The 12,762-nt window shown below is 40.3% G+C and overlaps 1 protein-coding gene across 1 annotated transcript in view; it reads right to left on the reverse strand.

Annotated features, from left to right (window-relative positions):
* Positions 1–6,273: 6,273 nt before the first annotated feature.
* LRP8 (LDL receptor related protein 8) overlaps positions 6,274–12,762 on the reverse strand; it is a 77,667-nt gene continuing 71,178 nt past the window's right edge. Inside the window, exons 12-17 of the mRNA XM_035900217.1 lie at positions 11,335–11,476; positions 10,736–10,888; positions 9,849–10,079; positions 7,751–7,819; positions 7,371–7,543; positions 6,274–6,338 (exon numbers count right to left, since the gene is read on the reverse strand). Of these exons, the coding sequence (XP_035756110.1) occupies positions 6,300–6,338; positions 7,371–7,543; positions 7,751–7,819; positions 9,849–10,079; positions 10,736–10,888; positions 11,335–11,476 (807 nt within the window). The 3' untranslated portion in view covers positions 6,274–6,299. The remainder of the gene's footprint in view (positions 6,339–7,370; positions 7,544–7,750; positions 7,820–9,848; positions 10,080–10,735; positions 10,889–11,334; positions 11,477–12,762) is intronic.

Here is a 12,762-nt window from a genome sequence, read left to right on the forward strand (position 1 = left end):
AGCTCATAGGGGTATGATTAACGACACTATCATGTGATCCAACTGACTCCATGGAATGTTGCCTTTTAAACAAGGGATATTAGGTATTTATTGGTGAAAGGTGCGCCAGGAGAATCACAGGAGGCAACTGAGAGGAACAGAAAGGCAGGCACGGGCGTAGAAGTGCTACTGTGACCTTAACGGCAGCCCAGAGATAAAGGCTTTTGGTCAGCTGTTGCCTGAAAGAGGTAAACTGCGAAGGCTTTCCTTCTCCTGTAAATATTAAGGAATAAAAAAATGTGTAATTGTCTGGTCTGGCTCCGCGTGGAATCGGGGCTACCTCTGAGGTCTGTGAACTCCTTTGTTCATGTGGACAGTAAGGCTGTGAAGCTTCAGTTACTGTATTTTCTAAAAAAACCCCCATGTACTACAGTAAGTAAGGCAATGATTAAAAAAGAAAAGCAAATATGAGAAATTACTTATCTGATCATCAGGACTGTCCCATTGGATCAGACTAGTTCCATTTACCCCATCTCCTGTCTGATAGTAGCTAGTAATGGGTAGTTAGAAAAATAGTTATGCTCTAGTGCTTTCTCTGCACTGTTAATTATTTTATACATAGGTATTGTACATCCTCTCAGCTATGTCCTTCTGAGTTGAAGCTTTGAAAAACGTAAAACCTTCCCCAATTATCCTTGTTGACCACCTCAGTGTCTTTTCTAGCTGCACTAGGCCTTTTTTAAGATGGGAAGATCAAGGTTGTATTGCAAAATCAGAAATACTTATTCAGCATGCATTTCCTCTACAGAACAGATTCTGTTAACCTCACCTGCTCTTTTGCAGGCTTCCAGCCTCTGATGTGTTTGAAAAAGTTTTTATTATTAACTTCTTGATGCCTTTTATTGCCACTGATGCCTTCAGCATCAAAGTAATATGAAGTCAGTTTATGAGGTCAGGCTTTTAAATGTGGCACACATTTCAGATATTGCTATAATAATTTCATGTAAATTTCTAATAACTTCATGTCAGTTTTTCATTATTACAGGAAGTCTAAAAGTCAGCTTAGCCTTTGTAGGAAAATTCCTGACATCAAAACTCAGACCTAAACATTACTTTCCAAGTATTGTTTGTCTTCTAAGTGTTACAACAAGGTGTTCTCTTTGCTTAGATCTTATTTAGGTCTGTGCCTTATTAGCAAAAGACGTAGATTCAGGGATTTTTCTTGAATGTTTGGTAATAAGGCTTTCCATTATCCTTTATGTGTAATGGCTTCAATTAAATGAATGTATGTGCTTTCAGCTAAGTCCCAGTGGGGGGATATATGCATGAAAATAAATTACTACACTTGGAACTAATTAATTCCTTGATTGGCAGACTCAGCAGATAAAAGCCAGAACAGGGTAATGTGAAATGTCTTTGGTTTTCAGCCTCAGTTGTACCTGGCCAGGAACTGTAGTTATAACTGCGACTCTTCCACCTAACTCTGTAGCCTATAGGCAAGAACTGAACTGAGGTGAAGACAAAAAAACCCAACCAAAAAAGGTAAGTATCCGTTCAGGCTTCTCTTTGCTGTAATCCTGTGTAAATCATCCATGTAACCAGGCAGGGGCCTAGCAAAATACCAGGGAGACTTGCTTGTTAGGCTATCGTAAGTTTTAGCTCCCTGCTAAGATGGCTGCCTTATCATGACTGACAAGACTACAATGGTTTCCTTAATAGTGTGCAGAAGTTAGCAGGCAGCTGGGGCTAATCCCTTAAGAAAATGTTCTCCTGCTGAGGTACACAGTGAAATTTGAATGCTGCAAATAATTTGAAGATTATTGTTTTTAAATGGTGTTAATTCTCATTCTGCTTGTTGATGCATAGGTACAGGTACAGCTTAGCAGCGCTACCCTCCTGTAAGAGCTCAGAACACAGCCTTAACTGGTGCGTGCCAGTTTCTTCTGGTAGGTGCTACCACTGTTGGTATGAGAAATCTAAGTTCAGAGTCCTGAAGCAGACCGTGGCCTCACTTCTGGGGACAGTGGTGTGAGGTAATCTTTTGTGAAGCTGGACTTTTGTGTTGCTGTGCCTGCTGCTGTGTGATATTAAAAGTCACACGTTCATCTTTATCTGCGTAAAACTTGAGTTTGTGAGACTCAAAGTAAGAGGGAGGGAGTGTGAGAGTCTGGGTGTTCTGTTAGCGCTGTGAGCTGGCCACTGAGCACCCAGCATGTTAGTGGGACATGGACTGGCTGGAATCTAAAAGGTGGGGTACGTATCCCACAGTTAAAGTCATTGTCTCTGTTGCTGTCTTTCTCCCTTTGAATCCTTCCAGTGTTGAGACTGCGCATGTAGGAGACAGCTGGAGCTGGCGCTGCTCTACGAACCCCTGCATGGGAGCAGTGAAAAAGCTTGCAACAGACTGTGGCTATAGCACCCTTCTTCGAGGCAAGGATCTAAAGTAGAAAGACAGATTTAAAACTGTCTTACAAAGTCAAAGGGCTAATTTGATGGAGAACAAACTCAGCGTGAGGAAACGACGTGTGCATACTCCCGCGGAAGACAGACAGGTAACCGAGTTACACATGTTATATAAACACTAAAGGGATTTAGGCAAGTGCATGTAGCTGTACAGCATCTTAATGAAAGTAGGCAGCATAGTAAGAGTACGGATTATCTCACACCGTACAGTTGCTATGTGTAAAAAGTGAAACAAAAAACCCCAGAGTTTTTTTGCTAATATAGCACAGTCAAAGAAGAAAAAGAAAAAAAGTTGTTTTAGCAGGCACACCTCATACCTCAAAGTCCTGACAGGCTTGGGACTCTCATGTGAGGCTCTTTCATGTCTCTTCATTTGTACTTTCTTCTCTATTTAGACCTGGTAAGATTTTTTTGGTTTTGTTGTTGGTTTTTCTATTTGCTACCATATTACTCTGCTAAAATAATTAGCTGAAATGGAAAAATATTTTAAAGTAAAGTAAGAAACCCCTATTTTCAGTTAAGTAGAAAACTAAACCACCACTATATATCAGTACATAAATCCATATTAGTTTGGAAATAACTATTTGTGTCTGAAAAGCGTTAGCTGCTTGGCAGCGTTCCTGCAGGGACAAAAATTGACTGCAAGTTACTTTCAAGAGACGCACTGCTTCGAAAGGCCCTGTACCAACACGTGACAGCGAAACACTGGCCTGGCTTCAGCGCTCCCACTTCTAATCCTGCTTTGAGCATATCCTGCTAGTTCCCTGGGGTAGGAAAAAAGAATGGTCATTCGATGTGCAGTTGGGCTGTCTTTGGTTTTCAAGCAGATATTGGTGTTATGGCTACTTTATTCCCCCGGCTGATCACTTGAATTTTAATGCAGGTAAGTTATGCAGTAGATTTCCCACAAAGAGAAGAAGAGATTTTTTTTCTATGTTGTTGTGGTGGGTTTTTTTTTGTTTGTTTGTTTGTTTTTTTTTTTTTAAAAGAAGTTAAAACTAGGAGATGTGATACCAATAGCAGCACCATTTCGGTCTTTTTTTCAGGATGGCAAGAGTGCATAGTTGACTGTAAGAAGTTTTTCAGCTTCTGTGGATAACGCTTTACCAAAAGCCGTACGAAGAAATGGAGTAGTTTGCAACTGGCCCTTGCATAGTCTAACATGTTAAGAGTTCGGGTTAAAAACTACCCCAGTTTTGTTGGATGCACCATTCTCTTTTGAGACAACATTTTCTCACAACGGGTAAGGATGAGTGTACTTGTACCACTGGAAGATTTACTTGCTTATTTTAGTTACATCACTGGTACAATTGTTCAGCTCAAGGAAATAACGAGCCCAGTACTGTTTTCCATGCGATTTGAAGATGACCAAAACCAAAGTGGCTGGCAACTTGGAACAAAACGGTCTGTTCATTTACATGTAGAACACAAACTGTTTTCAGTGTTGCTATTGTGAAGCTGCAGCTACAGCAGATAGAGTCCCAGGTTTAGGACAGCATTTTAAGCACTATGAAGTAATTAGTTCAGTAGTCCCAGATAAAAAAATTTAATCTCTCTATAGAAACAGTGCACTGATTTACAAATGTGTTCATTTGGTTTTCAGTAATCCGTATTGATGCAAGTACAGCAAGCGTTACACAGAGCAGATCCCTCCCCTGCCCCTCCCGGGTCCTTTTGTCCGTAACATAAGAACTGAAACACAAAAGGCACCAAGCAAGAACTTACTCTAACAGAACTTCAATATGACAAGACAGAGGTCAGAAATGATTACAGTGTTAAATATCATCCTAACAATCTGAACCATTATTTAAAATAATTAATTTCTTAAAAAACAAATTTGGTGTTTGACTTTTCAATAGTTATAAATCTGCAAAGGTTGAAATCAACACTGCACATTTAGTTCATTTACATCGGTTTGAAAAAACCTGCAGCCTTCTATACATGGTTTATACAGGTTTGTGTGTGTGTGTTCTTAAAAAAGTATCAAAACTGTAGAACTTTCAAATATATTTACATTTGCCTGTTAGTTACACTGTTATCACATACAGCCTTTTCTCGGGTTTTTTTCTTCACATACACAGTGCATGGATGTGTAGAAACAGAGCTTTATATCTTAGTAAGTGGATATCTCTAATTTTTTCACTGCCTTAAAATCTAGAATTGGAATAGAAGGATGCTTGATTATTTATGTATTGTCTATGCAGGCCATGAAGTATTTTGAGAATATTATGTTTATAGCACATACCAGGTCTTTAGACACTTTCTTCCTTTTTTTAGTCAAGACTTGACTTACAGCTCACATTATGCTGTGAATTTATTCTAAAAGAAAGAAAAACAAAAGAAAAAAAGGAAAAAACCCAAACCTATTCAGGCTGAGTTTCTTCTACTCACTTGCATACAGAAGCTTGGACTGACATAAGAATGGTAGGGAGATTTCTCTAGGTTTTGGTACAGTTTGGGGCAGTACTAGTCCATTAATGACGTGGCAGGAAAGTGTATTCAATTCCTGCAGAATTCCCTGGGAATCTTAAAGAATGAGATGAGAAAAAACTTTTTTTCTGCAAGGTGCAGGATGACCCAGCCAAAGATACTGATCAGGCTGTGAATTTTCAACCTCCTTGCCTAGCACTCTGTGGTCCATGAGATCTGTCATGGGGCAGGTTGTTCCACGGGCAGTAATCTGGAAGATAACTGCTGCACTTCAAAGAATTCTGCGTATGGTGAATTAAGCCACTGCTCCCTAGCCTCTCCTAACTTTGGACTCTTAATCAGGGGAAAAGGGCAAGGAGGGAAGGGATTTTCTTTTCCCTGATGAGCCAGGTGAGAGTGCTCACTTTGGGTGTACGAAGTATACAGCTAAATCTCCGTTGCTACTAATTCTAAGATCATTTGAGAGGTGCAAGATTCCTAGTAGGGAAAAGCATTTAGATTTACATTTAGAACCAACCAAACAAAACTAAATCGAATTTATACCAAGCTGTAAAAAGCCAAAGTACAAATCAAACAAGAATTGGGCATTGTTGCAGTTTCTCCTGGCTGAAATGATGCAAGCAATGGCTCTTCAGTTCAAAGCCCTGCAGATGAATCTTTCTGGATAGGCTGGAAAAAGCAAAAGCAACCCTTACGAGCTGGTGTGGGAAACAGGAGCTCTGTTTGTTAGGGGAGTGCTTCACTGGTCAGCTATCTTACGGTACAGCTCTTTCTTACTTAGTGTCTTTAGATTTCACAGCAAACCTCAAACAGCCTGTAAAAAGTCAATTATCCCTAATTTTCATAAATGTAGGCTAGTAGTTTTAAAATATATGTATATATTTTTTATATATGTATATATTTATATGCCTATATATCTATCTAGCCGAGATAGATATATACACAGATAATCTATGCACAGCAAGCCAAACATACAAAAAATAAATACTCTCACCCCTCTACTGTATTTACAGAACAGATCTTATAATCCAGATTTTGTTAATAAATATTTCTAAACTGCCTGTACAGAATTTTTTTTACTTATGTTGATGGATAGCCACAAAGCATATTCAACGTATTTACAAAATATCTATAAATATAGTCTTAAAATAAAGCAATAGCTACTGAACCTTCAGCCTGGCTGGTTATGTACATTGAGTTAGTAGCTCAGCTGTCGCTTATTCACTATCACAAATGGGTAGTGCAACAAGTTAAAATGTGTATAAAAGATTATACATACAAAACTCTCACATCCTTTGGATGTTTGCAGTTCATTATAACTTTGTGGTTACCCTTCTGCAACATAAATAACGATTAAAAAGAAGAAGCAGGTTCTGTGATCCAAAGCAAATTTGTTGAGCATGTTGTTTGGAGCGGTGACTTCTTCCTCATGGCAACCCGTCATCTTCTAAGCTTAATGCTACACGCTGGGAAGGGAGAAAAACACACTTGAGGAGACAGTTCGTGACTTGTGAATTTTGATGCATTGGAACCAAATTCTGCTACTGTTACTAACTTGTATTTCCTGTTAAAAATCTCATTGTTGTCCCTTGTGTAATGGTGACAGAAATCTATTTTTGATCAGATTCTTTTCCCCAAATGGGGTTGCTCACTCAAGTGTTACTAAAGAGGTGTGGGAAAGTTTAATTCACATGTGAGTTAAATGGGTAAGGTTCCTTGTGACAGATGACACTTTCTTCTAGCATGATCTTTAGATAATACAGGGCATTACCTACGTGCTTGCCTATAGAAGCGATATTGCCTTCACTCACTACTTACGGATCTTTATGCTTTCTTCTAAAATACAGTGCAGTTACAACTGCCACTGCTTCATCTCACCGGGGCTGCTGCTTTGAAGGAGGCTCCTTTACAGGCAGATTGCCACGCGGAACAGGTTCTCTTTCTTCTGCATACACAGGACTTGCTATCAAAATGAGCTTTACAAAAAGCTTAATCTTGCCAAGGCAAATTCCCTTCTTACAGAACCCCATTCCTCGTTCAGAGGAATCTGACTCTCCTTTATACTGTTGCATTATACAGAAAATGTTCTCCCTGGTTTGTAGAGAAACTCAAGTTACCCTTAAGGTGGTTTAGACACTTGGTAGCAGTCTAAGCACAGATATAATGGAATGCAGTAGAGGATAAGTAATCAGCTGTCACATACGGAGCTCTTGAGATTGCTAGCTTTACACTTGCTAGCTTACTACGTGTATTGATTAGGGCAATTATTCTTCATTTGAACAGAATACCTTACTACATAGGCTGCTACATTCTAAGACAACTGCATGAGCTGCCTAGATGTTTAAGCTTCTGCCTATTCCATGATTATTAACGAAGTTCTGGTTTTTGTCATTATACGCCAAATAAGGAACACTGTGATCAGCTGGAGGCAATTCTCTATCTAAACTCTCAAGAAAATAAATTAATCTTCTCCATCAGCAGTTTCCTCAGATACTTACTGCTGGGTAGACATGACCAATTTGGGCAGTCCGCCCAATGTGGATTTCATCTTCATCTTCCTCTTCTGTTGTCTTCCTATACACTGGATTATCAAAATTCATGCTTTTAGTATTCTTCCGTTTCCAGTTTCTCCAGATGAGGTATCCCCCCATGCACAGCAAGCCAATGACCACTGACAGAAGGGGAAAGAAAGGGCTGTTAGCCAGCACGAATCTGCTGCAATCTTCCCACGTAGATCTCCATCCTTGTAGCCAGGCTATGTTTCCCCATTTCAACAGTTCCTGTAGTCTTTCCCACCCCAACCCTGAAAGTCAGAAGAGTGTATTTACACCAACATTTTGGTAGGATCGCCTTCAAAGGTTAAATCAGATCAGCTTACCGACAGGAATGACAATTCCAATAACAGCTGCTGTCACAGTTGAATCAAAGCCTTGGTCATTATTCGCATCTGTAATTACAGAAGTAGTTCTGATCATTTAACTCATTTGCTGGTTTTAAAGCCACATCTAAAGAATGTTTTATATCAGTAACCATGTTGTTCTGCCCATCAGAAAGCTTTTGTAATCAAAGAGTTTATGAAAAGTTCCACAATAAAATTATTATGGAGAAGATAAAAAGCATATACAGACTAATCTGGGCTAAGCTGAGCTGTTTCTTCTTAGGAACGATAACCAGCCCGGCCATAAAGTGCTACTGCCCTCGTGGGATTGCAAACTACACATCAGGAGAGCATGGCCAGTTAAGGAAGTGCTCCCAACAGTGTTACTGGACAGAGAAGCTCTAACCAGAAATGAGTAAGTGACTGTACTTGGGCCTCTTAATTTTCAAGCACAAAAAAAAGGAGATCAGTTTTAAAAAACATGACATTTAATGGAAATTCCATGCGTGGATCAGGGGATGCTGAAGAGTGCTCTTAAAAATCCACAGTAGAACACTTTCTAGTACTGACACAAATAATGATTTACTGAGCTGTCAGAAGAAGAATGTAGATCAAAGCCACCTGCACGGCTTTTCTTTTTAATTGTTTTTTTTATTTATTTAAAAATAAGGAGTTAGTCAACACATATATCACTTGTTGCTGCAGTCTGCCTCGGCATGCAAGAATACCTCAAAACTCGATATTGTACTTACAAGAGGAAAACAAACAATTATAGGGAAAATAGTTTTTAAAAAAATCAATCTACTTTTCAAGTTCTATACTTAAAAATGTTTGCTCTAAGCTGCTACAATAGAAGATCGGCACAGAAAATTTATTTTTGCTAAAATATCAGGAATTGAGAGAGGAGGAACTAACGGTAGTTTGTCTTTTGAGACACCAGTTCATGGAACTTAAAAGGCAATTTATCCTTTTAAAATTCCCTCTGGCAGGTTGTTTTATTACATAGTTATTTACTTAATAATAAGCCAGGCTATTTCAAATGTGGACAATTAAAGCACCTTGCTTCCATGGCTTATTAAAAAGTTAATTATTGCATTTGAAAGGAATTTGCACAAAAAGAACTTAGAAGAGTGAATTTTAGAAATTGGATTCTGCCTTCCCACATGCAGTACAGAGCGCACTGCGTCACTATGGCTACAAAAAGGCACCCTGGTCAAACAGGAATGGTTGATTTTTGCTTTCCAGATGCAATGGAAACTGCCTGTTCTGCTCAGTGAAGTATTTTACTCTCTTTAAAACCATCTAGATCTGTTTGAAGTCTTGATTGACAGTCCTGAAGAATAAAGTCTTCACTCTGGATTAGATTTTTTTTTTTTTTTAAATGAAAAGGAGTTCAGCTTTTCTGCTTTGCCTTGGCAGCACGATCTAGAGGGATTACTTGCTAGCACTCTGGTGGTAAGCTGGTGTTTCATCCCACACTCATTGTGTAGGGTGAACTTTATGAGAGCCTGTTAGTGCTCTCCACTGGGATACTCTTCTAATATTGTAATGAAAAACTTCACAAATGTGTGTCATGGATGAGGCCACATTAACATGCAAAGCACAGCCATGCAGAACAGATGCAGCTTGTCATGAGCTGCAGTAATTCCAAATGTCCAGCAGGGCTAAAGCTGGACAGGAGGCATTTTTCACCCACAGCTTGTGCTGGATCACATTAATAATGAAACAGTTAAAATAGATGAAGTGCCTGTGGAATCATCCATGTTATGGTATGCAGCACTACAAACAGCACAGAAGCTGGGATGAACTAGTATTGGGCACAAGGCAAGGACTAGTCTGAACTCTCAGGGCCTCATCTTTAGAGTCAGCTTTACGTATGTTGGATGAAAACCCGACACAAGTTCCTTAACATCCCAAGCGACTGGAATCACATCAACCATCATAACAGAGATATTGGCAGAAAGAGTACCTGATGTCTGCCGCTACGCAAGAGATGTGCCTGCATCTGACCTGTTTTTAACTCAGACCTCCCACCAGTGCATGAGGCTTTGTGATACAGTGTATATAGAGAAAAAGGAAAGAGGAATCTCGTTCTTACAGTGCTGTGATAAATTGCTATTTCCAGTGGTCATCTCAGAATCTATAAGGACGGATGTGGCAGAAGGTAAATGAAAAGTTGGGGTGGTAATTGTAGCTTCTGATACAGCTTTGGGGATGGCTTCAGTGGTGTTATTGGCACTGCCAGTTACAGTTGCGATGGTCGTGGTACCAGCAGTACGGGATGCTGCGGTTGTAGAAACCAGTACAGTAGTTGAAGTAGTTGGAAGATCTGAAAAGCAAGAGCAAACATGAAATTTGGTAAACGTAAGCACACAACGCAAATGACAAATGGTGATATAAATCTGGGGAGGGCTGTTATGTTTACCAATTAGACGCAGAAAGCAAATTCCAATTATATTTACCAGGTAGTCAGACTATCAATAGTTCTTTGCCTAAAGCTACAGAAATGGTTTCCTGAAGTCAAGCTTTATTTATTCATAGTAATAAAGCACTCTGGATGGAAAGTAGTTAAGTTAAAAAACTTAGGGGTTTTTTTCAGTACCTCAGAAGATACTGAATTTGTACCAGGAACTATTTGCATGTTAGAGAAAACTACACTGAAACCACCCGTCTCTTCAGGATATTATCAGCAATGACTGTGGCCTCTCCAGATCCAGAATCCATAGGGCAATAATGTGGCAAATTTTAATGATTTATTGACCATTCACACTTCTAGTGCTGGGCCTTATCCCTTTTTTCCTCTTCCTGCTCTATCTTCTGGTTGTGCTTTAAGCAAGTTTGCAGTAAAGGACACCACAATGCTGCGTTCAGAAGGCAGCGAGTATGTGGAGTACAAAAGCTGGTGTGTGTTCCACCACCGGGGAACATATCCACTCCGAGTATGACATTGCTGGAATAGGGAAACAGCGACGTGATTGTATTTACCTTTGTAGCATTTTTTCATGTCAGGACCCAGCCACATATTGTCAGGACAGGCACAGGTATACTTGGGAGAATGGGGAGAGATCTGGGGTGCAGGAAGACACAAGTACTCACAGCCTCCATTTGGCTGGGGGCTGAGCTCACAGGAATCTGGAGCTGTTCAAGGATGGAAGAAAAGACAAGTTATTTTTCTGGTTATTTCTTTCTTGTTCTTGGCAAAGAAGTGTCAGGTCCTCTAAGAAGACTCTCTTGCACTCTCTCTCTCAATTAATCAGGCTGCTTAATCATCTTTACAGTTTGGAGAAGAGTGAAACCTTACAGACAACTAGAAAAACAGCCCAAATATATAATGAAGGGCAAGCATCACGGTGACGAAAGGAACCCACTGTTATCGAAGATGCTAATTAAATGGCTACTAGCAAATTGCAGACTTTTCAGTAAATGTTGCTGCTGAATTAATTACGCAGAAACTTCAAGCATTAGGCATTGATTTCACATTATTACCTGTGCTTTCTCTCTCATTGAGAACCATCAGGAAGCATTTTATTTACTAACTAAATAAACCTGATTTAGGGCCACAATACCCCGAGGACACGACTTACCTTTGGGCTGCTTTAATTCATGAAATACTACGATGTCATGAGGATTATTGAGATTTTCTGCCAAAATGGAGATGTCCAAGCCATTCAGCCTGTTTGCGCTGAAGATTGCTTCATTCTCCAAGTCAGTCCAGAACACTCTGTCCTGCAGAAAATGCACAGGATTTCTGACCTGGCCCTGCTCAAATCCCACTCAAGTTGGATTAAACTCCAGCAGTCACAAAGTCAATGCGTTGTTCCTACCTTGGAGCACCTTCGGTTCATGCTACTTCTATCTGCAGCTTTTTTCTTTTTTTTTTTTTTTTTTTTTTGGACACTGTTATTTCTATGTTTAAAAGCACAGGATGGGGAATGCAGAATTCCGAATGCATGCTTAGCATGAGATACAAACTGCAAGGAAGCCATTAGCCCTGGACCCTGCCCAGGTAGCTGTGTATAAACTAATGGCAGAAACATGGATGCCCATTTCTGCAGATCTCAGCAAGCCTTAGTTCTTCCTTGATGACATTTGAGGATCTGAACTGTGCTATTTAATTAATTACTGCACTGCTCTTAGTAAGGCAGCAGTGTGACACTGAATGGTACAAGAGTACTGAAACTACAAGACTAATAGGGTTCTCCATGGAATGTACTCAAGTGGAGTTGGAAGCCTAACGTCTTTGTGAAAATAGACTTATGTCTTTCTAGGATCACAGCTATGTTTTTTTGGGGCAGGGAAGTTTCTCTGATGTGTGGCAGGGTTTCTGTTTCATAACTGGAGCAGTTCAGCCTGAAAGAGAGTTATCTAACCCTGTCAGAACTAGGTGAACAAGCACCTTTTTAATGCCAAGTCCCCAGCCTCAGCAATGGTGCACAGTGACTGCAGGGGGAGCCCAGCAAGTGCCTTGCTGGCACAGATACTCCCAGCTGAAGCCTTGAGACTCCTGAGACAGGTGAAAACGCTTCTGAGGATACTTCTGCAGATGTCAGGATGGACAACAGAAACAACTACCCAGCGCAGCAAAATATAAGGGGCTGTTCTCCCTGGAGGGTTCTGTTGGCATCAGAAAATGCAACACAGGTAAGCAAAGATGGTGTGAAACAAAGCTGCTGAGAGCAGCAGTGTGCTCCACTGCAGACTGCGAGGTTGTCTGAGCCCATGCAGATCCCCTCAAAGTCCAACTTTCAAAAGACGAGAGAGGTGTTGCAGTGTCACTCAGTGAAGGACTGTCCCACCTGCTGATCACAGTAAGTGGCTTCTCCCTTCCTTTGATAATAGTTTTGGCCTTTGTGTGGACAGTTGCTTCAATTAAGATCAAGTAAAACCTGTTACCAGTTCTCCAGTTCTGTGGGAGGTGTTATGCTGGGCACCACCAGCCCCCCTCACGGATCACTGGCACTGCATTAGGTAATAACATGAGATGACACATTGCTACTGATTAAGGGCTTTAG

Source organism: Egretta garzetta, unplaced genomic scaffold, assembly GCF_000687185.1.
Source record: "Egretta garzetta isolate BGI_Z169 unplaced genomic scaffold, ASM68718v1 scaffold768, whole genome shotgun sequence".
Taxonomy (NCBI): domain Eukaryota; kingdom Metazoa; phylum Chordata; class Aves; order Pelecaniformes; family Ardeidae; genus Egretta; species Egretta garzetta.